The sequence below is a fragment of the Oryzias latipes genome, chromosome 4 (assembly GCF_053564925.1).
Source record: "Oryzias latipes strain Hd-rR chromosome 4, Olatipes_Hd-rR_3.1".
Taxonomy (NCBI): domain Eukaryota; kingdom Metazoa; phylum Chordata; class Actinopteri; order Beloniformes; family Adrianichthyidae; genus Oryzias; species Oryzias latipes.
The window spans coordinates 24,931,340-24,959,319 of NC_136240.1; the positions used below are offsets into that span (position 1 = coordinate 24,931,340).

At 39.5% G+C, this 27,980-nt stretch overlaps 1 protein-coding gene across 4 annotated transcripts in view; it reads right to left on the reverse strand.

The window, feature by feature from the left end:
* phactr1 (phosphatase and actin regulator 1) overlaps positions 1-27,980 on the reverse strand; it is a 43,234-nt gene that overhangs the window by 11,173 nt on the left and 4,081 nt on the right. For 2 of the 4 annotated variants that reach the window (XR_013655591.1, XM_023954391.2), the window contains exons 1-4: positions 8,009-8,378; positions 4,437-4,601; positions 1,779-1,859; positions 863-985 (exon numbers count right to left, since the gene is read on the reverse strand). Coding sequence is in view for 3 of the 4 variants with exons in the window: in XM_023954391.2 (XP_023810159.1) it covers positions 863-985; positions 1,779-1,859; positions 4,437-4,601; positions 8,009-8,282 (643 nt within the window). In the remaining variant the exon portion in view is untranslated. Of the gene's footprint in view, positions 1-862; positions 986-1,778; positions 1,860-4,436; positions 4,602-8,008; positions 8,379-27,980 lie in introns of those variants that run through there. The other 2 variants (XM_023954392.2, XM_023954393.2) reach the window with 2 other exon arrangements.

The following is a 27,980-nucleotide window of genomic DNA, read 5'->3' on the forward strand; positions in this document are numbered from 1 at the left end:
GTCAAGAACCATGGCCTCGGATTTAGCGGCGCTGACCCTCATCCCAGCCGCTTCACACTCGGCCGCAAACCGCCCCAATGCATGCTGGAAGTCCTGGCTCGATGAAGCCAACAGGACAACATAATCTGCAAAAAGCAGAGAGGAAATTCTGTGGTCCCCAAACCAGATCCCCTCCAGCCCCTGGCTGCGCCTAGAAATTCTGTCCATAAAAACTATGAACAGAATCGGTGATAAAGGGCAGCCCTGCCGGAGTCCAACGTGGACCGGGAACAGGTCTGACTTACTACCGGCTATGCGAATCAAGCTCCTACTCTGGTCATACAGAGACCGGACAGCCCTTAGTAAGGCCCCCCGGACCCCATACTCTCAGAGCACCCCCCACAGGATACCACGGGGGACGCGGTCGAACGCCTTCTCCAAATCCACAAAACACATATGGACTGGATGAGCGAACTCCCAAAATCTCTCCAGCACCCTAGATAGGGTGTAGAGCTGGTCCACTGTTCCACGACCAGGACGGAAACCGCACTGTTGTTCCTGAATCCGAGGTTCGACGATCGGGCGACTATCGACTTGACAACGTCTGTCAAATGTCCGATAGTGTGAGACTGTCTATTTCCCCTTTAAAAGCTGCCAAAGACCCCCCTGTCTTTAGTGTCTTTGTTTGTGGTGCTGAAGTGGGCAATAATAACCCCATGGGATCAAGGAATTCAAATATTTTTCTAAACGTTTGCGCAAAAAAAATAAATCCAAACCTCAAAAATCTGCTTTAAAGATCCATTTTTAGAGCAAACTGTAAAGTAGTAAAAAGAATGAAGAAAAAAAGGCTCAAACTACTGAAGATGGAAGCTTTGCTGCCTACCTCCAGCTGCTGTGGCTCCATCCATCTGCTCACCACCATCACATTCTGAAGAGGCGGGGCCAAGTGGCGGGGAGCGCCCTTTCTCCATCTTCATCTCCTCCTGCAAACTTGATGGAGCGCCGTCTGGAGAGAAGGAAGAACAGAGAAAACAACAGAAATGTTTTTTAAAAATGATAGTTTTTAATTAGGAAACAACAACAAAACAACACTAAGATTCATCTTTTAGTGTTAAAAGAGGTCTTTTTGGTTTAAGCCAAATGAGTGTAGAGCAAAACAGTGAAAACCATCTTTCCTCCTCTTCCAGTGCAGATATTTGCAGACTACCATTCAATCCACATTTGTTATGTTTTCCACATCTTACAAAGAATTTCTGCTACAAAACGTGAAAAATGGATCAAAAAGTAACATTATTTGAACAGTTTGTGTTTTCTTTTTCAGTATCAAATTATCAAAGCTATTCATAAATGTATTTAGTAGTTCAGTTTGAACTCTTTTCTACATTTGTACTCAAATCATACATAGATTAAAGGCAAAATCCTTTATTTTTTATTTCTGGGAAGAGAAAAGACAAACAGACTGAACTGTCTTCTAACCTCCTAAAGAGCCTAGCTACTTTTTTGCCTTTATTTTAATTTCTTTAGAGCAAGTTTAAAAACTTTCAAACAGTTTCTCTGAAGGTTTTCAGCTTTTACTTTGAAACCTCCCTTCACTTGGTTTCATGTAAGGACTCAAGTCAGAAGTACGGAGGCCCTGAAGTCCAAATCCCATCCAAAAATCCCATTTAAAAGAGAAAAATGAATAGTAAAAAACAAAATTATATTTTAGAATTCAAAACAAAATTCCACTAATATAAACCATAGGTATATTAGCAGTCAGTGGGAGCTCTGCTCAGCATCTTTGTGCTGTGAGGCCTCACCTTTGTCAAAAACCTCCTTCAGGAGGCCTTTCTTGATGAGCTCCTCTCGGCTCTGACGGGTGGACATCTTTCTCTCCAGAACTGCGAGAACGCCCCAGAAAACAAAAGAAGACGTTATCCCACATTCCAGTATTAAGTACAAGTGATTCTATAACCTTTCAGAGTTGGAGCGCTTCTTCATAAACCTAAAATCAACAGGAGGATTTCTGCTTTTATCAGATTTTCATCCGTCTGGTCTGAAAGACTTGAAACAAAAGGTCAGAATCCATTCCTGCTCTGGTGATTGACTGACGGACGGCTGGCGGTTCTCCCGCTGGAACACGCTCTGCAATATGTGCTCGCTTTTTAGCAGAAGGAGGCTTCAGCAGGACGTGAATAAATAGACAATAAAAGGCGCCACAGCTGGGCTGACAGCTTGGCGCCAGGAAGCCTCTCTGCGCCTCGCTGATGCGCGTTTTGCGCCTCCTGGTGAGAACAGGATTTAGAGGAATGGTTTATCCAGCAGGAGGGAGGTGTTGCTGTTCTGTTGATCGCCTTTGATGAGTGTCTCCCTGGTAAAAAGGTGATCCAGTCATCATCAACCACCACACATTCAAATCCTTAGCGAAGCAAACATTCTATTGTTTTGGGAATTCAGGAGTCCTGCACCTCCCAGTTTCTCCGAAAAAGCTTTATCAAATAAACTACAAAGATCTGTGCACTGAGACATAAGACGCATTAAGCAAAACAAAAGCAGTTAAATAATTTGACATGACTACACTACCCAGAATGCCTCAAGGGGACCAAGTGGAAAGCTGATTGTTTAGAGGTGTTGATGGGAAGTTTTGTTTTTGTGAACTGCGTTTTTATGCTGATTTGTCAGCCTGTGTGCAACACACAGTTGGTGTATCATCTGCACTATAATCAATGATCGATTTTCAAACTGATGTCCTTGATAAGGCGCATTAAGTGAGAGAAAAAAAGTGTCTGAGATTTGTCCGTCAGGCTTCATTTTTGAACAGACTGCAGACTCCGTCACAACAAATGTTACTGGGACTTCGCTAACTCCCAACACAGTCCCACACCACTAGACGTTAGCTTAGCCGCATTCGCGTTCTCACAACAACACCCAACCAAACATTTTGACAGAGCGCCGTGTGGCTCCAAAAACCCTTTAACATCAGTAAGTACAGCCAGATTTCATCCATATATAATGTGTTTTTGAGAAAAATATAAATCTTGTTAGTCAAACTTTGTTGACAATAACTAAATATTGTTCAACTGTAACATAAAATACAAAACTCTCACTTCTTTACTTATGTTGATTATGTTGAACACTGCATTGTTAATACAAATAATAACAGGGTTTTTGTTGTCGTTGTTTTGACATTTTCTGGTTGGTGGTGTAGCTACTTTGTGATGATCAAGAACTCATCAAAGTCCACCTTGGGTAACCCTTGTGCTATCTTAGGCACTTTAATATTGGGATCTGGGTCATCTAGACCCACTAGACAGTGCTCTGAACCTTTTTTCTTCAATGATTTGTGAACCTCACTGGTGTCCATGGATTACATGAAATCTTTCCACCTTTATCCACCTTTGTCATGGTAGGAGAACACGTCAATGTAAGGGTGGGGTCATCTGAGATAGCACAAGGGTTAAAAGCAGGTTCAAAAAGCCTGTTGTCATTTACCAGTGGCACTAAAACCTCTAGAGGACTTTTTGAGCTCTTCTTCATTTACTAGTGTTTACTTGCACATGTGCGCCACCTTCAGTTGGAAGAGTCTTGGTGCCAAATGTGGAAGTCTTGCTCCAGACTTTTTCTTCAACAGCTCAATTCTAATTTATGACCGACTTGGTATAATAGAATTCCATCTGGGCACAAACCGCAATTATTAACGGCCAGAACCTCCATGTAGTAATAAGGACGTCATTCATTCGCCACCACTAACTCGGACTCCCTGATTGGTCAAAGTTCAACCTTATTTGACATTCAGCACATGGTCAATGGCTGCGCCTTTTGTACATAGAGCCCAAAAACGACCGTAGAAACTTGCAAAGCGACGCATGAACGCAAGAGTTTTGAACACAGATGCCCAAAAGGCACATTTAAAATGCGTAATTATCGCTTAAGACAAAAACTGTCGACTTTTGTGAAACCTAAAGGATCCAGATGGCGCCTTATGGTCCTAAGATACAATACTGCCTGATGGGATCCTCAGAAATACCATTAGTGATGATGATAAGAAAAGAAAGCATGAAGCTGGACTGAATCCCACTGATCATAGTCTGATCTGATTATTCCCAATATTCACATTATGTCTGTTAACCTGATGATGTCATCACAGAAACATATGGAAGTAAATGTTTAAAACCTCAATTGTGCCTCAGATTTGTTCTTAACTAAGAAGAAATAATTGGAGGAAAAAAAACAGAATAAAATCAAAACCTTTGATGAAAGGTTTATAAAAAAAAAGGACAGTTATATCATCGAATTATGCAAATTAGTTCATCCTGACCCCTTTTAGAGGACTTAATGTTCCTGTTCTGGAACATGTTGAACACCGGGAATGGATAAAACTGTAAATAAATGGGAGGATTTTGCAGCTGAGCTGCTGCAGCACAGAGACATTTGGGCCTTTAGCTGTCAAATCTGAGACCGCCGCGGTCTCCTCTTACCCGCAGACGTCTGCTTAAACTTCTCGCTCTTCTTCTTCCTCCACTTCCAGGGTTTGAACAGGCGTCCCAAGTTGGCGAACTTGCTCCTCCGGCGGATGGGAGGCGTGTGGGTGCCCGGCACCAGCGAATCGGAGCGCATCGCTGCCAAACGCTCCACCTCTTCAGCTGGAAGAAGACAGAAGGGCGAGTTTACTGCCTTGCATGTGCAACAAGCCCTCTAATGGTGGAAACTATCTTCGTGTTTGGTTTCAAACCGGAAGTTGCGACAGTTTGATAAAAGAGATATTTTCCAGGCCGATGACTGGCACCATTGGAATTTAAATCAAACAAAAACATCTGTTCAGATTGACTAAATGTGTATTTATTTTACTTTTAGCAATAAATGGAAAGTACAAACAAGCTTTGGAGTCTGGGAAAATAATGAGTGAGTTTCTACCCTGATGGATCTTTTTTATCCACAACAAAAATGGCAAAAAGAGAAGATTGTTTGGATTACAACAAAAGATTTTCACACTTTTGCAAAACAAAAGCAGCAAAGTATGAAATATTAAAAGGGTTTTCTCCTGCTGTATTGTGTTTATCTATCAGACGGTTCCTCTGTGATGAAGCGGACGCTGTCAAAGACGCTAAAACAAAGCGGGTTTGAGGCAGAGGAAAAGCGCAGGCGTGTGTGGATGTTTGTGTATGTGCATACGTTCATTCTCATGTTGGTTTTGTTTGAAGGAAGATGTCACTTCAAATCTGCAGCAGAGGCCTCGCAGCAACAACAACAACAACAACGATGCTGTGCATTCTTCTCCTCATCCTCCTCCTTTGGTTGACACAATCAGAGCGTCAGCTCAGCCTCACACAGCTGGGACACACTCTCCCCATGTGACCCCCATGTCGCCAATGCCTCAAAACAACCACAGTTGATACAGCAACAGCATCAGCGCTCAGATGCTTTGCTCACTTTTAGCACAACATACTGTGGAAATATTTAGCAGCTCGTTTTAGACTGAGACTTTAACCCTTGTGCTATCCTGTGACCCCACCCTTACATCAACGTGTTCTTCCTACCATTACAAAGATTTCATGTAATCCATGTACACCAGTGAGGTTCACAAATCATTGAAGAAAAAAGGTTCATTGAAGAAAAAAGGTTCAGAGCACTGTCTAGTGGGTCTAGATGACCCAACTCCCAATGTTAAAGTGCCTAGGATAGCACAAGGGTTACAAGAGGGAAAATACAGACATCCTTCATTAAATTACAAAACGAATTTTGTATAATTGTTGCTTTGTCAAAATGTCTTAAAGTAGTCAATTAACTGCACTTTTCAAAAATAAAAGCATGAGTAAAAAAAACCCCAGAAAGGATTATGATTGGTTCCTTTGACATCCTGCTCAATAACTTAGTTGGTGATCTGCAGGACCGACAGACAGAAAACTAGCGTTCAATTCCCAGGTGGCACGATGAGCTTCATTCTGTGTAGGTCCCAGGTCAAGAGGGAGGTCCTAGCAATAAGGGGGCCCAAATCTGAGTCTCCCTATCCCTGACCCTATGCCGGTCCCCAACCTGGATTAAAAAAAACAAACCTCTAGCGCAAAAAAAAACAACCCCACCTGTCAGAATCAGGAGATGACTTTGAAATTGCAAAAATTGGACCTGAGACCACACATTTTCTTGATGGAAACACATCAATCTAGAGAAAACTGATTTATCGAAAAAGTTTTGCACTTGGAGGAGGTTGTTTTTGATTCATATCGAAATGGACATATTTCACAAAACTGCAATGGAAACCCTTTTTTCTTGTGTTTTTTTGCCAGGCCACAGACTTCCCGGAGCCCGTCCGGCATAGCTGGAGCGATCGTGCTCGCTGCGCCGGATCCCAGCATAGCAGCTCGCCATGCGGGCGGGGCAGCGGAGCTTGTCAGCGGCTGCAGGATGACCAGGCGGCAACATCCTCTGTGTCTTCCATGAATTGTAATGAGATGTACACAGACAGAAATGTATCTGCTCCTTGCTCACATCCATGCTTTTGAATGACTTATCGCGTGAATTGGTTTATGTTTATTTCCATAATCATGATTTAATAGAAACAATGTAATTACAAAAATGGGTTTATTCAATATTTCTAGAATTTCAATGAAGCTTTGCGCAGATGTGGAATGGAAACACAGTTAATAAAAGGTGATTCGCTGTGGCAACGATATGTTGAAAGGTGAACATCAACATTAGTTACTTTGTCATTTTGAAAATTGGGACTATTCATTTAACTTATTATCAATTGTAATTTTAAGGAAAAAAATGTTAAAGCGGTAATTTAATTGGGACATTTTCAAAATAAAAGCACAATTTCTTTATAGCTGAAACTTAAAAAGAGGAGAAATAAAGACATTAAATAAAAACAAAAATGGTGTATGATTGGTTGATTTGTCAAGTTTTAAAAGTGGAACTAGTTATTTAACATATCAATTCTATTTTGAAGAAAAATGTCTTACAGTTTTTCTCCATTGGTTTGGCTCATTTCTTGAAACAGAAATTATATTCTGAAAATTCTAAGATCATTTGGCAAAACAGTCTCACAGTTTAGCACAACACTATAGCTCACTTGCAAAATCTAATATATCTCCCAAAACTGTTCACTTATGCTTCAAAACTAAATTCCTTTCCCATGTAAAGAGTCAGTGCCACCAAAATGGCAAAGATCCTTTTCAATTGCTTTGGCTCATTTTTTGAAGCAGACCGGACATTCTCAACACTCTTGATGCTTTTGCCAAAATAATGTGGATGGTTCGGCACAACACCATGGTTCACCTGCAAAAGCTCATATCTGTGTTTGTCACTATAGCAAAGGACATTTGAAATGTCCCTCATGTCCACCTTTCAGTCTTAGCTCAGTCCTTCATTGACAATGGTAACTGTTCTGTTTTTGTATAGCTAACAGAATCCAATTTTGTATAAAACTGAGAAAAAGAAAATGGATTTTAGTGTAAGAGTAGCCTATTGGGTTTAACAGCACACACTGCACTCATACTGCCAAGGAAATTCTAACCACTATCATTCACACACATAAAGTAACTTTCATACATCAGAGTAAAAAGAAAATGTATACAGCATAATATACTCGACTCATTTTGGAGCGAACAACCATTAGACTGAGAATCAACATTCAGTTTAGATCAACTGATTGGAAATTGTGCTAAATGTAGGCTACCTGTACTTAATCATTTGCAAAGAGGTACTGAGACATTGAGACATTTGCGATTTGATGAAATTAATGAAAAAAATCCATTCTGTTGTGAACAATTTTGCCAAGTGGTTTGGAGGTTTGTCCATGTTGTTTTGAGAATGTAATTTCTGTTTCAGGAAACCAATGGAGAAAAACCTGTAAAGCAGTCATTTGATTGTGGTGTTTTCAAAATAAAAGCATTATTTGATGATCCAAAAAGAAACGAGGAGAGGTCACGTGACAGCGAAGGAAAACAACCGGAGAGCTACGGATCCGGAGCGTGCGGCTGTCATCGCAGCGCGAGGCTGCTGCGGTACCCGCGCTGTTAAAACACAAACCAGGGGAGCTATTCTCCTTCACCTGCTGCGTCTGTGCGCTCACCGTCCAGCTGCTCGGCTCTCCGACAGTTGCTGCAGATGTGTTTGATCTCTTTCCCGAGCTGACAGTGGATGCTGGTGCTGAGCGGCGTGTTCTTCCTGTTGTGAGCGGGAGCCTCGCGGGGCTGCTGTCCGCGAGGCTTCCTCCTGGACAGACACAGGGCTCTCCTTCTCTTTTTGGGCTTCTCCTCCTCGCAGCAGCAGGAGGTGTCGGTCCACGCTCCGGAGAATACCCCGCCCCCTCCACGGCCCGTCATGTTCGCCCGGGACCCGAGTGCCGGGCTCCTGCTCCACAGAGGAGCGAGATTTAACGGTCTGCGGCTCCGGCCGCCGAGCTGAACGACCGTTACAAAAAAACACTTCCGGGCAGATCTTACAAAACAAAAGCCTCCAAACGCTCAATCGAAACCATCCAAAAAGTTCAAATTTAAGCCATAAAAATAACATTTTGAATATAACAAGTACTGGTAAATAAATTAAGAACTTTACATTTAAATTTTAAACTTGTAAACGTTCTAGCCATTTCTAAGAAAATAATGACAAAGTATAATTTAGAAGAATAAAGAAATAAAAGAGACCTGAATGAAAAAAAAACTTGAAAAATAATTATTAGACAACTTTGTGAAAGTAAATATAAAAAGTTATTTAAAAAAACATCAAATTTGTGTTAGTTTGGTAAACTAGCAGCCCGGATCCAGTGCAGAAGCATGTAAGATGAGTCAATAAATCTACAAGCTCGTCCATTTAGACACATTTTTACCTTGATAATAACTGAGAAAGAGAAACGGATATTTTGTGTCCCGTAAATAGAACATATTTTAATAGTCTCTCTAAAATAACTGTAAAGTGTTTTGGCCAAAATATTCAAGTCATAATCAGTTTAGTAAAAACGCCACATTTGAGCGAAAGCCAAATAATTTAAATTTATTGGCTTTATTTTGGAGAAGTACTGAACTTTTTGAGTTTCCGGCTATAGCGGGACTGTCACTGAAAACAATGAGCCATTTCAGTGAGCCAATCACAGTGCAGGGATGTGGGCCTGACCAGCACCTTTAGCCAATCAAATTCGAAAAAAAGGCATATGTTCGGTATTTTTTTATTTGGGAGGAGAAACAAAAATCTTGGAAAACTAGTCATAACTTCAAACTAAAACAAGTTCTACACAAACGAGTTTCTTAAAACACTGTTACAGTACATAAATAAAACCAAAAGTTTACATGTATTCAAAAAAAACTACAAGAAGTCACTAATATTACTGTATAAGGCCAGAAACGATTAATTAAACAAAAATGTCACTTTAGCGCAGGTGCCTTGCAGAATTGTACCGTGAATGTTTTGTAGCCATCTGCAAATAGTAATACGCATCTTGAATAGGCACATCATCAGGTTTTGTAAAAAGGGGTGGAAGCAGACAAGATTTCTCTTCAACCCACTCCTTTTCAAGCACATTGCACTGTTTTGTGTCTTTTAAACCACTGTGTTGATTTTTCGTTTGTTTTGAAAAAAAAATCAAGAATTGTATTTAAATCAGGTAATAACCAAAATTTGCATTTTCCTTTTTTATATTTAACACGTGTTTAAACGTCTAATATATCTCCCAAAACTGTTCACTTATGCTTCAAAACTAAATTCCTTTCCCATGTAAAGAGTCAGTGCCACCAAAATGGCAAAGATCCTTTTCAATTGCTTTGGCTCATTTCTTGAAGCAGACCGGACGTTCTCAACACTCTTGATGCTTTTGCCAAAATAATGTGGATGGTTCGGCACAACACCATGGTTCACCTGCAAAAGCTCATATCTGTGTTTGTCACTATAGCAAAGGACATTTGAAATGTCCCTCATGTCCACCTTTCAGTCTTAGCTCAGTCCTTCATTGACAATGGTAACTGTCCTGTTTTTGTATAGCTAAGAGAATACAATTTTGTATAAAACTGAGAAAAAGAAAATAGATTTTAGTGTAAGAGTAGCCTCTTAGGTTTAACAGCACACACTGCACTCATACTGCCAAGGAAATTCTAACCACTATCATTCACACACATAAAGTAACTTTCATAAATCAGAGTAAAAAGAAAATGTAATTTTTTTATTTGGGAGGAGAAACAAAAAATCTTTCTTTTATATTTACAGTAACTCGTGTTTAAACGTTTAACAGTTAGCTCTTAAGATGCTGTTACACATGCTCTCCTGCAGATGGAGCCAAATAACAAAAAACAAAGATGGATGGAGAGAAAAATCTCACATTTGAGGAAAATATTTGAATTTTAAAAATAAACTTATGTTTAAGTGGTAATACAAATTAAAAAGATGTAATTTGCAAAAAACAAAAAAAATAGACTTTAAAAAATGTAATAGAAAAATCCTGTAAGCAGTCCTGAACCGATGCAGAAACATACAAGAGGTATTGTAGAGGTATCCAAGGTGGCACACAGAGTGAGTTAAGGGCATGTTTTGGCTGCTTTTCCAGTGAAAAAAGATGGAGGTTTGAAGACCAGAGTAGTGAGAGTCTGATCAATACTCACTTCATGACCTTAACCCTAGTGCAATCCTAGGCACCATCATCTACACCCACTAGACAGTAATCTTTTCACCTTTATCCACCTTTGTCATGGTAGGGAGAACACGTCAATGTAAGGGTGGGGTCATCTAAGATAGCACAAGGGTTAAAGGCAGTCTCCAGTGACTTCAGGAAAAGGCAGCAGCTTCTGCAGAACTAGCAACACCTGACGGATGAAGAAATGTTTCGATTTTTTAACTCAGAGGTGGTAAGAAAGAGCTCAGATTCATCTTGCAGCAAATGATGTGTTCAGACATTTTTATTATTATCAAAACTAAAAATGTGACTTAGAAAATATTGTTTTGTTGTCTGATATCTCATGCAGCTATATAAACAGACTGTTCCTAATTCTATTTATAGTAGAAGAAGGCTTTTTAATGATGCAGCTGGAGGCACTAGTGCTCGCTTTCATTACCTTTAGTATTCCCGCAGAGAGGTAGAGTCTACAGTTTGCATTGTGATCTAATAACAGTATTTTTAACCACACTGCTGGTTTAAACTTCAATGCTGAAGCTTATATAATAACATTGTTTCAAATCTGACTCTGGAAAAAACTAAACAAAACACACAAACAAGTTTAAAAAAATAATTTATATATAATTTCATAATTGCAGCATGACTTAATTTAGGTAACTTTCTGTTCTTTTTCATCATAGTATTTCCCACTGTGCATATTTCCAACTTTTTCTGATCTACAAACATTTTAAAAATCAGAACTTTGAGTACCTTTAGCAATTATAAAATAAAATCTTAAATCTAAAAAAAAAGGTGGTATTTTTAAGATTTCTTGTCTATGAACAAGTAATATATAATAACGGGCGATTTTGGTGCAGTGGTAGGGCGGTCGGCCTCTGATTGGAAGATTGCAGGTTAGATTCCGTCCTTGCCCACCCTGTCGAAGTGTCCTAGGGCAAGACACTGAACCCCACCTTGCCCCTGGTGGAAGGTTGGCGCCAGTGTTCAGCAGCGGAGCCGCCACCAGTGTGTGAATGTGTGTGTGAATAGGTTTGTGACTGTAAAGGGCTTTGGGCCTTCAAGGAAGGTGGAAAGCGCCATACCAGTATACGCTATTTACCATTATTTTTAGAACATTATGCTAATTATTTAATTGTTTCTTTATGTCAAGTAAGTTGTTTTACACTGGAAATTATGCAAAAATACCATCCCAGCTAAGAGTTTTTGCTGCTTGGTTGCAATATTTATATATTTAACTACTAAGAAATCAGTCAATTGGTAGGATTAAGTTGAAGTTAAATCGTTTTTTTCTTAATAAAAGGAGGGAGAACTGCAAAGATCATGGTCAAACTTTAAGCACTCAAAAGCTGCTGCTTGCTGAAAGTAAACAACCTAAAAATATCTGGTGCCTTTTTGGTGGTTTGTCAAAAGCTGCAAAGCAAATTTGTGTTAGTCTTATCTGGGTTTAGAGGAACCTGATGGGAAGGTTGTGCAGGGGTATGACCAACTGCTTCCCCTGCTGTGTTTAGAACTTGATTTTACCCTCGTTTTTACGTCAAATAAGACTGCGATTGGGTACGAAATATAGCCCTAAAAATCTTCTCATCGGTCCCTCTCACACCTTTATGTGAAAAAAAGGTGCAAAAGAGACAAATTAACACAGCGTCACCCTTCAGGGTGGATCATTACCGCTCTTGTGTGTAAGCTTGTTTCAAAATACACCACTGCAAATCCAAAAATACCCTCTGACATTAGAGGGAAATGAACAGAGTTCACAGCAATAACGACAATTTCTGTTTAATCATAAACTGATTCAATTTTGAAAAGAATGTTAGTCAAAGGAAAGTTTATAATTCCTATTCTTGAGTATTTAACAAAGGTTCTCTCCATGAATCCAGCCTAGATTAGCAAAACATGTCACTTTTAGCTGCAGAGAACAGAAATAGTTCTTCACCCATAAATGACAAAAAGTAGAACATATCTGCATATTTCCTTCTACTGTTCTCTTATCTTTATCTTACCTTTCAAGAGCCACTGATGAAAAGGGCGTTTTTGCTGTTTTTTAACATTTCCTTGTGGCATTTTCTGATGATGAAGGACAACTGTAAAGAAAGCAGGGCCAATGGTCCCGCCCACAGCTCACAGACGAATTTAGGTGTTTTTGGTTTTGGCTAAAAACAATAATCATGAATCCTAAGAATAATCATAATTACAAAAACAGTTTTAAAATTGATCAAAAGATCAGAGTTACACTTTAAGTTATTCTAATTAATCTAAGATTTAAAATTAAAATTAGGATTAATTTGTCCCAAAGCCAGAAAAAAGAGATTGTCATTGTTTTATTGATTATAAATATGCAAAGATTATTTTTTATAAAAGTTTGTGTGTGACATGAGTTGTAAGGGATTTTTTCCCTCTGATCAAATTTCCCATGATGCTCGTGTATTTTTATTTGCATCGTTTGTGAGGAGCTTTCTGTCTTTCTTTAGATAAAGATGGAGCTCAGAGATTTATTTTAAAGATGAATATGATTTCAGCGCCGGCTTGTTTGATGCTGCAACCTTTCTGTTATTCATAATATTGAGGTTGTTTGTCTGAAGGCAGATCCAGGAAGTGGAGCCAGTCCAGCACAGACCCCAGGTGTTCCTGTCACACGGGAACATGTCTTTGCTGCTGTCAGGTCGCCTGCTGTCTGCGTGCTGTCACATGCTAAACCGTCCCGTCCACCAGCATCACAGAACCAGCACATGAAGGCTGGATTTTCAGCCCACAACGAGAGGAATCAGCCAGCTCTTCTGCCTGACGGCTACGATAAGATCCGAACCTCGTCACGGTCCTCCCAAACCATCAGAGGAGCTTAAAATAACATGGATCGCAAAATGTCGCTGTAGAGGATGAGATTTCTTTCCCTCCTTCCTTCTGAATTTCCAGGTTTAAACTGCTAATCTTCTTATTTTTCTAGCGTGGATTTGACCCGAACACTTTCCTTTGTAAGTGGGGTTTTTTGATGGAAAGTTTTGTAGATTACTGATCGGTTGAAGGGATAATCGATCGGGGGTCCAGAGGTCATGAGTTCTCCACAGCTCTCCGCTTAGTGCCAAGTAAAACTGCCAGGATCAATACTGGCTCTGATGTTCACACCAAGGACGGGCTCCAAAACCGGCTCTATAAATTCAATCACTGCCAAGTTTACAGGATACCTTTAAGGTTTTATATCCTGAGAAAAAAACGGATTCATGGATGCGAATCAAACTCATGGTACTGAAGGATTACAGGTGGTGCTCAGACAACAAAAGCAGACACGTCCTTGTGTTCCTGTATTGTGCTGCCCTATGCATTGCCAATTGAAGTGCCCCTGCAGTTACAAAAAAAGGCTTTGAATATATGGAAATAATAAGCCCCTCCCCCTTTCTTTCCAACTATAAAAGCCAGAAAATTTTAATCTGTAAATCATCTAAACTGAGTGTTTTCAGAGAAATGCCATTCCTCACACACACTGTTACCAAAGTAGACGCCAAAAACTTAACTTCTTCACAAAACCTGATTTACAATTTAGAAAATGCTGGTCAAGAAAATGTTGAAAAAATGTCCATATGCTGAAGTGAAGAAGAAAGAGATTTTTTTAGCTCATCTCCTCAAGATGACAACCTAACAGCTCACATCACAAAGCAACTGTTTACTTAAGGAAAACAAGAAAAAATTACACCCAGTTATCTAGAGATCACGGGTAAATGATGTAACATCTTTAAAAAACACAAAAAGATTGGTTTTGATTGAAGATGACTGATTTGACAGTCGTTTCTGACCCAGCCACGCCCCAGGATCCTGAGCCAGACCCTGATTTAGCTACACCCCAGTACTGAGACCCTGGGGTGAGAAAATGTATTTATCGATCTGATTGGATCCAAGCTTAATAAATAAATAATTGATCCATAAATAGATATTGATCTTTTATGCCTTTCCTTTTCCAGTGACCTAAAACTAGGTCATTAGTTTTGGTAGCCCTGTGGCCCCGAAAGAGACAAAATGAGATTAAAATATGAAAAAAATGTTTTTTTTATTTTAGGACAATACAAGGGAACGCATTCAAAAATAATGAGTCAGTTTAGAGCCTTAATAATAAGCACATTTTCATTGGAGCTTCTCCGTTTAAGAAACCATGTAACACTGTATGGTGTTTAAAAACATCATTGGTTTATTATTTCACTCATACGTTTTACAATATATGACCTGTATCGGATTAATATGAATATCTTCATAACATGTCTACATTAATACTGTATATCTTTACAAATGTGTCTAAATGTGTAAAGTGCGTAAATTTAAAATTGGATTGGATCGAATCGAGTAGAATAAAAGAATCGAAAAACCGTGAATCAAATCCATCCAGGCTCTAGTGAGACAAATCAAATTCATTCTGGAAATTATTGATGAGACCCAGCCCTACGCCCTAGTACCAAGACCCTGAGTAAAATCCAAACCCTGACCCAGCTACGCCACATGGCCCTGAGTCAAGCCCAAATCCTGACCCAGTTATACCCCAGGGAGGACCCTAAGCCAAACCCAAGCCCCCCCACCAAGTTTCAGGATTATTATTTGTCTTGTTGAACTCTGTTAAACTCCCGAGTTTGTTTTTCTTTTGGTAGTCCATCCACAAATCCTAACATATGACGAAGAAACAACCGCCTCCTTCTAATGATCATCTATCATATCTCATCTCATCAAGGCTTCTGTCTCAATCTGACAGAAATGATTAATCATCCTCTGGCCTTTGACGGTGCTGCTGCTAATCTCAGCCCTGAACTAAGACCTTCACCATCCAGGCAGAGATCTACTACACACGATTAATGTCAGTAAAGCCTCCTGTTTGACTACAGACTTTAATCTTTCACCTCCTCTTTTTACCACCCCTCATTTGTGCTCGACTGCATCCGTAATTAAGACGTCTGCCGGTTCGAAACTGCTGAGGAGCTCAAACACAGTTCTGTGTTACTGAACAGCAGATAATTAGCCGCACAGCAGGAGAACTGCCTCAACCAAAACTGTCAGACCAGCCTAAAGGAACCTGCAGCGTGGTCCATCACACCAAGAAACAGAGTCAGAGAGGGAAACCAAGAAAGTTACAGAGGAAATATAAACAAATTCTGAGAGTTGTCCAGCTACGTTCCCACCGGCCTTGAGTAAAATCCACGTTCAAATGACCACGTTCAAAGAACAATCTATGTCAATGCGGTTTAATGGGCTACCGCTATGCACGTTTCTACGACCATTTTTGGGCTCTACGTTCAAAACACACATCCATTGAGGGCCTTGTAATGTTGAGTGGTTGAACTTTGACTAATCAGTGACTCGGATTTGGTGGTGATGTACGGATGGAGTTCCTTTGTAATTCGTGGGAGTGCCAATCGTTTGAAAGGTGGTGGACTAGTAAACAGTGGCAAAAGATTAAGAAGAAGAAGAAACCCTTTCCTGCTTGTCCAGTGTGAATACTATGGGCAGTCCCCAAACCATGGACGAGGGCCAGATCCGGCCCGCCTCTACATTTGGCCTGGCCCCTGAACAATATCAGAGACTCGTGATTTTGTTTTTTTATTTTTTGAGTCTGGTATCGCAATGAACACCTGCAAAAAATGTGACATTTAACTCCATCCTTCTGCAGTCTTGACCCTATCTGAACCCTCCCTCCCCCCAAAAAATCCCTGTCAAAGAGAGTAGAATATACTGTTCCCTTTCTATGTTTCAGTTCACCTTTCGTGGTCTCACTGATTCTTCTATGTGATCATGTATGCAGCTTTTTCTATGAAAAAGGTTTAAATTTTAAAACGTTTTTCTTTTTCTGTATGAAATTGGTGATGCATCAATCTCCCTTTTCCAGTCCTGAAACCAAAACGTGGCTTTCACAAGTCTGCTGACACCTAATCCCACACCAATACTACAGCATCTTAACTGCTCTTCTAAAAATATCACTTCCATTAATCTGGCTTTCGAGGTAAAATTTAGATTTTTTGCAACCTGATTCCCTCACTCAGAGTCTGCGCCTAAAAGCAGAAAGGCGGCGTTAAAGGCCGTCTGTGACTCCTTCAGTCTTCTGTGTCCTTTCTGAAGTGTTTTGGCTCCAGATGCTGGGAACAGCTCTGAATCCTGCTTGATGAAGACAGACAAGAGTGTTGGCAGGTTCAAAGGCAAAACAAAGTTCAGCCTTTTGAAGTTACACTCTTCCTCGTCTTCATCTTCTCGCTTTTGCCGTCATTCACTATTCAGCTGGTTACAACCCCCTCCCTGCTCCCTGTGACTGGACTCACGTCACGCTGCATAAATACAAAGTGACAGTGCAGTCCAGCCTGCAGGAGCGTACGTGTGTGTGTTTGTGTCTGTGTGCGTGTGGAGCAGTGTGAAAGTGTGAATGTGAGTCATCCCTCTCTGTCTCCTGTGTGAACTTGTGGTTTGGTGTATGCTTTGTTCACACGGGAGGGGGCCACATGTACAAATGCCAATGGGGATGGGGGGTGTCCAATACAAAAGAAACGCTCACGGCGAATACTTCCACGCAGAGTTGATGAATCTGAAGGCACGCACACATTTAAAAAAAAAATTCCCATGAGATTTTAAATCCACATTTTAGGAGGGTTCTGTACAAATGTACTTGCTACTCTTTTTAAAAACTCTTTGCAACATTACTGTTTCCTGCAGGGGCGGAGCTAGAGGGGACAAGGGGGGGGGGGGGGGGGGGGCAGCTGCCCAACAGCAAAATGATTTACCCCTGCTTGTCCCCCAATTTTTGAGTCAATATTAGAATCATTATTGACAAAGATTAAGAAAACATCAATATAAGCTTAAAGATGAATTCATTAAATAAAACTGTTTGAAACATGCTATTTTTTTATACTTTCCGTTTGTTATGACCACTTACTGTTCTCATTTTTCTTATCATCTTATCTTATTTTATCAAAGTCTTCTACACCTCCTCCCCCATGTAAAATGTTCAAACCAAATCAAACTTTATTTATAAAAAGTGCTTCTTAGCTCCACCACTGCCGAATTCTAATGCATTTCACAACACCTGGATTAATGTTGCTTTATTTTGATTACACCAGCAAAAATAGAAGGAAAAAACATACATCTTTAAATTTAGGGGCAAAGTAATAATAATAGTAATAAAAGTAATAATAATAACTAATAATAGTAAAGACGACAGTACAAGAATCACAAACAAAGCTTTTCAGTCCAAAGGATGGTTTGTAAGCAGCCCAGATCTATATCTTTTTGTCAGGTTTAGCATGAAAACTCAAAGATTTTGACACAATGTTGACTTTTCTTTTTTGCTACTCTTCATTTAGCTATTTTTAAATTCAAAACGATCAAAACACCAAATTGTGTCTCACAAAAATCACACTTTCTGCACAACGGAAATTTTCAGTTGGAGGATAAAAATTCAGTTTGAATCAGTTTAGTCCATCCTAATGAACATATGGACTCAACATACCTATCTACTTAAAAAAGAAAAACATAAACAAAAGAATTTGGCAAAATGTCTTCTTTTAGCCTAAAACAATAACAGATACTGTCTATGAAAATACATAAACTTTTTAAATTACAAAAAATATGTGTGTGTTCCTTCAGGTAACGGTAAGTATGGGACAGTTATAATAACGTGAAATAAAAAAAATTAGCATGTAGGATTAGCAAGAACATGTTAAAAAAGGTAGGAGAGCAAGAATAGTCTGACACATATAATGACAAAGTAATAGCGGTTTATTTCTTAATAGAAGACTTAATAGAAGGGGGGAGGGGTCACTCAATCCAGTTCTTTTATACAGTCAATATACAGTTATTGTTATGTACAGGTTCAAATATACAATTCCAAAGTCTAGTGCCCTGGAAATGTCTCTGAAGTCTCTGCAAACACAAATTTTTATTGATGCTTACTGAATTGGTGAAAACCCCAATGTATCTCACTTAAACAAAATCTCTACATTTTTTTTTTTAATCCTCCAAGTTTTCATTGCCAGAACACAGTTGGTTCACGAACAGTCTTCATAAAATCTTCTTATTTTGAAGGCTTTTACTTTGGCAAATGCGTGACGTCATATTTGCAGTTAAAAAAATTAGTAGTTGTGTGTCCAAATTGCGTTAAAATCTAGAGCACTGGACAGTCCTACACTACATAGTTTTTTTTTTTTTTGGGTTAGGGTGTAGTGACATAATTTGGACATAGCATTTCAGTGGGTAAAATGAGAAGGAAAACGTCCCAAAAACAAAAACAACAATCACATGTGGGTGAAACAAACCAGCATACAAAAGGAAACATACGCCAGTATGTTGATGAAAACTGGAGAAGGTGCAGCCATCCTGCAGAGAACTCATACCTGACAGTATCTGTTCCATGTCACGCCTCTGCCTGCTCCTTCACTCTGACCTCACCCAGCTGAGGAGCATAATTCCCACTATGGTGAGTAATAACTCGAGTCTGAGTCACTCTGGATTTCTCTCTCAGCACAAAAGGCACCCTGTGCGAGCTAAATGAACAGTCCCACATGCAAACAGTGGAGCAGAATGTGGATGTGCTCAGTGTGCAAAAAAAAAAATAACAAAAATACAAGGATTTGTCCCGGACTGATTCTTCAAGTTGTCCAACTTAAAAAGAAGAGACAATCCTGTAAGGTTCTGTTGAAGTTGGACAACTTGCAGAATCGATGAGTGCTAAATACCTTTTTGCCCCACTTTTCGTCTTCCCAGGCCATTTAAGAACCTTTTCGGGGGATTTGACACCATGCGCCGCTTAAGGCAGATTGGTAGCCGTGTTAATGCACGAGCTTATGACAAGAGAGTTGCTCAAAAAAGCCGTGAGAGACGGTTCGTGTGCAACGTTCCCACCATATTTTCACAGACCCCGTCCAATCCCAGATCTTTTTTCCAGCTGCCAACCCTCATGGCTTCATCTTGCCAAACCGTCCTCATCCTCAGACTCCTCCTGCCCCCCCTCCTCTTTCTTAAGCCCTGTTGGTGTCAGCTCACATCCATTCAAACCGCTCTCATGCGTCTCAGTATTTCTGGGAAAGACTGCAGAGGCAAAATGAACCAAAAAAGCAGGAGAAGTTGCAAACATTCAAAATACTGTCAGAAATTGGGTGAAATACTTTTTTTTTTATCAGTATGACACTGCAGGAATCAGTATGTTTCATAATTAGACTACCCACAATAAGTGGACATTGAACATGCATTAAAAGTTAAACCAGGTGGATGGCGCCCCTTTTCTTTCATGGAAGTGCCAACGATTTGAAAATTGATCACGGAGGAGAAATTAATAATGGCAGTTTGTGTCTGAATTATATGACAATTATGCGACATATGTCAGAATGGAGCTGCGAAAGAAAAAGCCTTCAACAAGCAAGATTCCCCAAATTTGTACCACTTTTAACATTTTCACCAAGCTTCTTCCTGCTGTAGGTGACAAAAATGTGCTGGTACATAGTAGAAAAAAGAAGAAGCAGCCCCTCCCTGCTTGACCAGTGTGAACACCACAAGATAAATGTGCATTTAAGAACCCAAGTTTAAATGATGTGAGGGGTATTAGAGTTTCCATTAAACATTAAACTGTTGCAGGTGAGTCATTGCCATGGACATTTACAGTGGGCACACGACCATGTGACCTAGACAAAGCAGCAACGGTCTACCGTCCTGTTCACAGATGAGTGTCTGGTCAGAAACGATGGTCGTCAGCATTGCTGGAGAAGGCAAAGGTGAGCAATACGTGTTTTGGTTGAAGAAGTGCAACAGTATGGACCAGCATCACCAGTCAACGCAAAACCAATTTGGTTATTGTAGATGGGCTAATCACTGCACATTATTATCTACACAGAACCCATCATCATTCCCCAATTCCACCAACACACCCTCAACTTTCTGTTCACAGACGACAATGCTCCACCACATCCTACCAAAATTATTACAGCTTAACTTCAAAAAGTGGGAATATCTCATATGATATAACCAGCAATGTCTTTTGACCTGAACCCCATAGAGCACATCTGGGACCAGCAGAAGCAGACACTGGAGGATCGTACCCCACCCCCAAGTGACCTAGCAGAACTGCATCTAGCACTTGTAGAAGAGTGGAACGCATTGCCTCAAAAAAACATCATGAGATGAGTGAGGAGAACAAGACGTCACTGTCAAGCTGGCTGTCATGGCGGCAAATGGTAGAAATACCCACTATCGACATGGTCAATTTTTACTATTTAGGGCCGTCTTTATTATCACCTTAAATTCTGGGGGACCTACTATGTATTCCATTAAAATTCAGACAAATTGGAAAAGCAGTATTGTAAATAATACTATCCCAGACTTATTGTGAGTAGTGTAATATCAGTGGTCACCAAGGTTATAATAGTTTCGGATTTTTTATTAGTTTTAGTTTTTATTTAGTTTTGAATTTTTGTTTTTAAATTTATTTAGTTTTAATTAGTTTTTAGAGGCTGCTTTACTAGTTTTTATTTTTTTTGAAATTGCTTCGTTTTAGTTTAGTTTTTATTAGTTTTAGTGTTAGTTTTTTCTTCTTCTTTTTTTTGTAAATTAGGATATTTGTCAGGTGCATGATTCAAAATCACCAGAATAAGTATTGTATGATAAAAACTCAATCAAAGATACATTTTGAAACACCTATTATTCAGAGGACAAGCATCCTTAAATTAAAATACTACAGCCGATAACAGCATTACGTTATCTGCTCTGGCTTCTTTTTCGGGGGAGGGCGGGCGACAGGCTAGCTTGTCTAGGTACTGTTGATTTGCGTTGTTGTGTGCGCTTTTTAAATGTACTTTTAGATTCGTAGGGTTTTTCCCTTTGAGGAGCATTCCACAAATGTTGTCTCCTGCTTCGACTACAAGGCACTTACTTTAGTTTTCGACGCTGTTATATTCAAAAAAGTCCCAAATAGGACTCTCCCGCTTTCTCCCAACTTTTAATGCAGCCATCACGCTCATGTAAATGTCTATGACAACGCTAGCCGGCAGTGTCCGACAGACATCATGTGACGTCACAGACTACGTGATGCCGTAAGGTTCAGAAGATACACAGTAAAACTAGCAGGGTGAAGAAAATAGACTTTATTTCAACCCAAAAGACTTATGTATTAACAAAGACGAAAACGAAGTATTTTTTGGGGTTAATATTAGTTAGTTTCAGTTAGTTTTATACACACAACAAAACAGTTTTAGTTAGTTTTCGTTTTTTTAAAACTCTCGTTTTTATTTTTATTTCAGTTAACGAAAATGTTTTTTCAGTTCTAGTTTTAGTTTTTCTTGTTCGTTTTCGTTAACTACAATAACCTTGGTGGTCACATTAGTCAACATTTGGTCAACACAAAACGATAAGTCAAAAAGAAAGAAAAGGAAACTATTTTACCAGCCTTTACCGTTTCTTTCCCACCTTCAAAATATAAGATAATTAAAAAAAAACTGAAATAAGAGTTTTAAAAGTACTCAACTTTATGTTTAAAACAATTTTGTCATTTATTAATGTCACTAACTTCAGGATGTGCATGACAAAAACCTCAAATGATCTCTCAGAAACACTTTTGAGAAGGCCATTCAGACCATTACCAGCTGTTAATTTTTTTTCCAGAATGTGGCTAAAGAAAGCAACAAGCCGCCGTGAAAACCCAGGTTTACTACTCCAAGCCACCTCCCACACGCTGCCGAGAGAGGAGGCGTGCTGAACACATTATGACAATTTGTCACACATGAACTGTGACACACTTCACAGAGAGGAGTGGGTTTTGCAAAACGGAAACAAACAAACAGAGATTTGAATTATATGAAGGGGGTGGGTGGGCACATTGGTTTACATTTGAAAAAAAAGGGAGGAAAAGAGAAAAGGAAGGACATTTAAAAAAGAATGCTAGATGGAGTATGAAGGAATATTTTCCTTTCTGGGATTTGCTAGCTGTGCCTGGTTTGTTTTTGCTCTGTTTCTGCTCTGATTTAGCTAAGTGCACCTCTACAATGAGCGAGCTAGCGAGACACTTGCTACATAAAATCTAAAAATAATTTAAAAACTGATTAAAGTTTGTGTATTTCTTCAAGAATGACTATCACAGCCAACAGAAAAATCAACAACTCTACAAAGTCAAAAAAGGAAGTAAACTCAGTGATTAAAGTTAGATTTTGGTGTTAAAAGTGTAAAGTAGAAAGAAAAAACAATCCAAACGATGCAAATTCTCAAGAATTTTTAAGAAAGCTATAAAAATCACCTAAAGGTAAAGAAATGCTCGCATTTTTATCAAAAGAAAATGTGCTAAATAGCTTAAAGCTAATCAATGCTAAACTATGCTATAAGACATAAAAAGATATCGGAAAATGTAAAACATCATAAATAAGTAATTTCTTATCAAAACATTAACATTTATCGAAAAACAACTTTGAAAAAAAAAACAAAAAAAGGAAATAATATGCTAAGTGAACTAAATGCATCATATATATTTAAAAAAGGAACACTAAATTAGTTGGAGTGTAAGATAGCTCAAAAGATGCTGAACCGTTTGTTTAGCACTGTCTTGAGTCAACATGGCAGCTTAGCTACTTGCTTAAGTGTTGTAAAAAAAGATAGAAAAAGCTGAATAATGTCAAATGTTACAAAAGTCAGAAAACATATTTTCAGAAAAAACTTTTTTAAAAAAGAAAATGAAAACATTGCTTAATAATTCCAACTACTTTATTGTTGCTCTGACGTAAGTATAAATACTAGCTTTAGCCAAAGACATTTTAAAACAGATGTCAAACTTTTTCTGATTTTGTCTTTTTTAATTTTACTTGTTAACTTTCAGAAATCCTTTGTAAATATTGTCAAAACAACTTAAAGAATACGGTAGTTTTTCTATCACTCATTCTAAAAGACAAAGGAAAAAGATCTTCCACAATCCCGAAGAACACTTTGACACAGTTTAAATTGAGTAAAAGTGGTGACATTTGTTCTCCATATTTCACCATTCCCCTAGGGAAGCTGTCACAGCAGCATTTAGGAACCATTTGGTGGATTAACCCCCTAATCTAACCCATTAATACTGAGAATCAAGGGGAGAGTTTTTGGTATGACCCAGACGTGGGTTTAAACTCATAATTGCCCAGCCTCAGGGCGGACCCTCTATCACTAGGCCCCTCAGGTGTGAAGAAATATTTACATTCAAAGCCCATAACTGTGCAATTAAATAACAGTAAAAGTATCGTTGAGCTGATTTTAACAATACATTTGATGGAAAGGTATAACCCCGAGAAAAGCTGAGAGACTTAGAGTGTGTGGACAGGATCATCATGAGTCATGAAGGTCTGAGCCATCTGAGCGTCATAGTAGACTAGCAGTAACTACTGATCTCATTCAGATTAGTTTCACAGAAATAATCCCTTCAGATTGCCGTGTGAAGAAGGATGTTTAGGAGGACAATGATGGAATACAGAACAACAATGGGATACTTTTTCAATCAAGCAGCAGCTGTACATGTGACTGTCAAGTCAGCCAGTTCCAGAGGAGGTGGTAGTAGGCATTGATCAAACGTCATCCAGTACATATGCATGGAGCCCTGGACATGACATTGAAAAAAAGTTAAAATAAATACGGTTCCCTCAGACTTATTGTGGCCGCATATTATTTTGTGTGCACAAATTAGCATTTTGTGGGCACATATAACCATTTTGTCTGCACAAAATAGCTTTTATGTGCAGATATAAACATTTAATGAGCATGGAAATTATCAATTTGTGCAACAAATTAGCAATTTGTGCAAACAAATTAGTGTTTTGTGTGCACAGTGAGCATTTTTGTGTGCACAGATTGGTATTTTCTTCACCAAATCTGCATTTTGTCTGCACAAAATAGCATTTTATGTGCAGACATAAACATTTCCTTTTTGTGCTTGAAATCTAGCAATTTATGAGAACAAATAAGCATTCTGTGTGGACAAATTAATATTATGTGGGCACGAATTAGCATTATGCTGGCACAAATTAGTTTTTGCAGGCACAACTTGCCCTTTTGTGTGCACAAATTAGCATTTTGTTAGCAAAAATAAGCATTTTGTGAGACCCAATTAAGCATTTTGTCTGCACATAAAATGCTATTTTGTACAGATATAAACATTTAATGAGCACACATTAGTATTTTGTGCATGGAAATTAGCAACTTGTGCAAACAAATTAGCAATACGTGCAAGCAAATTAGCATTTTGTGTGCAGAAATGAATATTATGTGGGCACAAATTAGCATTTTGCAAATTAGTGTTTTGTGTGCACAGTGAGCATTTTTGTGTGGACAGATTGGTATTTTGTTCACCAAATCATAATTTTGTCTGCACAATATAGCATTTTATGTGCAGACATAAACATTTCACTAAAATAGGGGTTTTAGTGATCGGTTCTGAAGACAAGAGAGAGATATTTTTATCTAAAATAAAGAATTACAAAACTGCTCAGTGTGAGAGAAAACTGGGTGTTATTTTTGACTCAGAGGTTAATTTTATACCACAAATTTAAAAAAATATCAGGAAAACAGGATTTTATTATCTGAAAAATATTGCCAGAGTCCGCCCATTTCTCTCTTTTCCCAGCACAGAGGTGCTAATGCATGCTAATGCCCTGCTCTCTGGTCTTCCCAGAACAAGGATATCAAACCTTCAACGTCTGCAAAATTCAGCAGCTCGCGTATTGACGAGGACCAGGGGGCGGTAACACATTACACCGATTTTAAAATCGCTGCATTGGTTCCCAGTGCGCTTCAGGTTTGATTTTAAAGTTCTTTTATTGGATAATAAATGTTTTTATGGTCTCGGGCCTTCATGTTGGTCTGATTTGATTTTAAAGTATGAGCCCTGGCTGACCCTGAGGTCCTCTGATACCGGCCTTTTGGTTAAACAAAAAGTTAGAACAAAAACATACGGTGAGGCCTCATTTTGTTACAACGGACCTCGCCTGGGGAACAGCCTCCCAGAGAGCCTCAGGACCGCAGAGACTGTTCATGTTTTGAAAGGAAGCATTAAAACCTACCTTTTTAATCTAGCTTTTAGTTGAATTTTAGGATTTTTTTTTAATATTTTAATTATTTATTTTCTCTTTTTACTAGTTTTATATGTGTATGTATATATATTTATTTATTTATTTGTATTTATTTTATTTATTTATTTTTAATTTTTTAGTCACACTTACCATTTTATATGTCTATCAAGGTTTTATGTAATTATTTGTTTCTTGATCATCTTATAAATATATTTTAATTTTACATTTTATTTGTAACTCCAGTGTTTTCCTCTGAGGGATCCTCTACATCGGTGACTGACCCTTCTCAGTGAACGGGGTCGCTGCAATGGGATCTCCCGGGTCTCTAACTCTTTCGATCGGATCTGGGGCGTCCTGTGGTAGTGTACTCCGTGAACTTTGGTGGGGGGTCACTGATGTGGACATGTCTTCAAAACTTGGTGTGTGTGTGTGTGTGGGGGGGGGGGGGTTGTCGGCATTGTTTGTCTTGTCATTTTGTTTTTAAATTTTTATTATATTCTAAGCAAAGCACTTTGAGTGACATGTGTTCGAAAAGTGCTATATAAATAAAGGTTGATTTGATTTGATTTCCTTTTTGTGCTTGAAATCTAGCAATTTATGAGAACAAATGAGCATTTTGTGTAATCTAGCCACAGGGGTTGCAAGCCAGTAACTTCTGTGCCGGTCCCAAGCCCGGATAAATAGAGAGGGTTGCGTCAGGAAGGGCATCCGGCGTAAAAATTGCCAAAATAACCATGCGAATCATCCACAACACTTTAGACATACCGGATCGGTCGAGGCCCGGGTTAACAACGACCGCCACCGATGCTGTTAACCTACAGGGTGTCGGTGGAAATTTGACTACTGTTGGTCGAAGAAAGAGGGGAGGCAGAAGGGTCCGTTGCCAGAGAGAGAAGGGAAAAGGCAGGAACATAGGTTTGAGAATAGGGACTCTTAACGTTGGCACAATGACAGGGAAAGGCAGAGAGCTTGCAGACATGATGGAGAGAAGGAAGGTAGATGTACTGTGTGTGCAGGAGACAAGGTGGAAGGGCAGCAAGGCACGTAGTATTGGAGGAGGATACAAACTTTTCTATCATGGTGTTGATAGGAAGAGAAACGGGGTAGGAGTGATTCTGAAGGGGGAGTTTGTAAACAGTGTTCTAGAGGTGAAAAGAGTCTCAGACAGGATGATGAGCCTAAAGTTAGAAATTGAAGGGGTGATGGTGAATGTAGTCAGTGGGTATGCGCCACAGGTTGGCTGTGAGTTAGAAGTGAAGGAGAGATTCTGGAGTGTGTTGGATGAGGTCATAGAGAGTTTTCCCAGAGGAGAGAGAGTTGTTATTGGAGCAGACTTTAATGGGCATGTTGGTGAGGGCAACAGAGGTGATGAGGAGGTGATGGGCAGGTTTGGTGTGAAGGAAAGGAATCTGGAGGGACAGATGGTGGTGGACTTTGCGAAGAGGATGGAAATGGCTGTAGTCAACACTTACTTCCAGAAGAGAGAGGAACATAGAGTGACATACAGAAGTGGAGGTAGGAGTACTCAGGTGGACTACATCCTATGTAGACGAGGTCATTTGAGAGAGGTTAATGACTGCAAAGTGGTGGTAGGAGAGAGTGTAGCCAGACAGCACCGCATGGTGGTGTGTAAGATGACTCTGGAGGTCAGGAAGAAGAAGATAGGGAAAACAGAAAAGAAGACCAAGTGGTGGAAGCTACAGAATGAAGAAACTTGTGAGGAATTTAGGCAGAAGTTGAGGCAGGGCCTGGGTGGTCAGGATGAGCTTCCAGATGACTGGGAAACTACAGCAGAAACTATCAGGGAAACAGGTAGGAAGGTGCTAGGTGTGTCATCTGGAAAGAGGAAAGACGGTAAAGAGACTTGGTGGTGGAATGAGGAAGTACAGGAATGCGTCCAGAGGAAGAGGTTGGCTAAAAGGAAGTGGGATGTAGAAAGGACTGAGGAAGGTAGACAGGAGTACAAGGAAGCGCAGCGTAGAGTGAAGAGAGAGGTGGCAAAGGCCAAACAGAAAGCTTACGATGAGCTTTATGACAGGTTAGACACAAAGGAAGGAGAGAAGGACTTGTACAGGCTAGCCAGACAGAGAGACAGAGATGGGAAGGACGTGCAACAGATAAGGGTGATTAAGGACAGAGATGGAAAGGTGCTAACAACCCAAGAGAGTGTACAGAAAAGATGGAAGGAGTATTTTGAGGAGCTGATGAACGAGGAAAATGACAGGGAAAGAAGGGAGGAAGATGTGGTTGTTGTGGAGCAGGAAGTAGCAGAGATTGGAAAGGATGAGGTTAGGAAGGCTCTGAAAAGGATGAAGAGTGGAAAGGCCGTTGGTCCTGATGACGTACCTGTGGAGGTATGGAAGTGCTTAGGAGAGACAGCAGTGGAATTTCTAACAAGGTTGTTC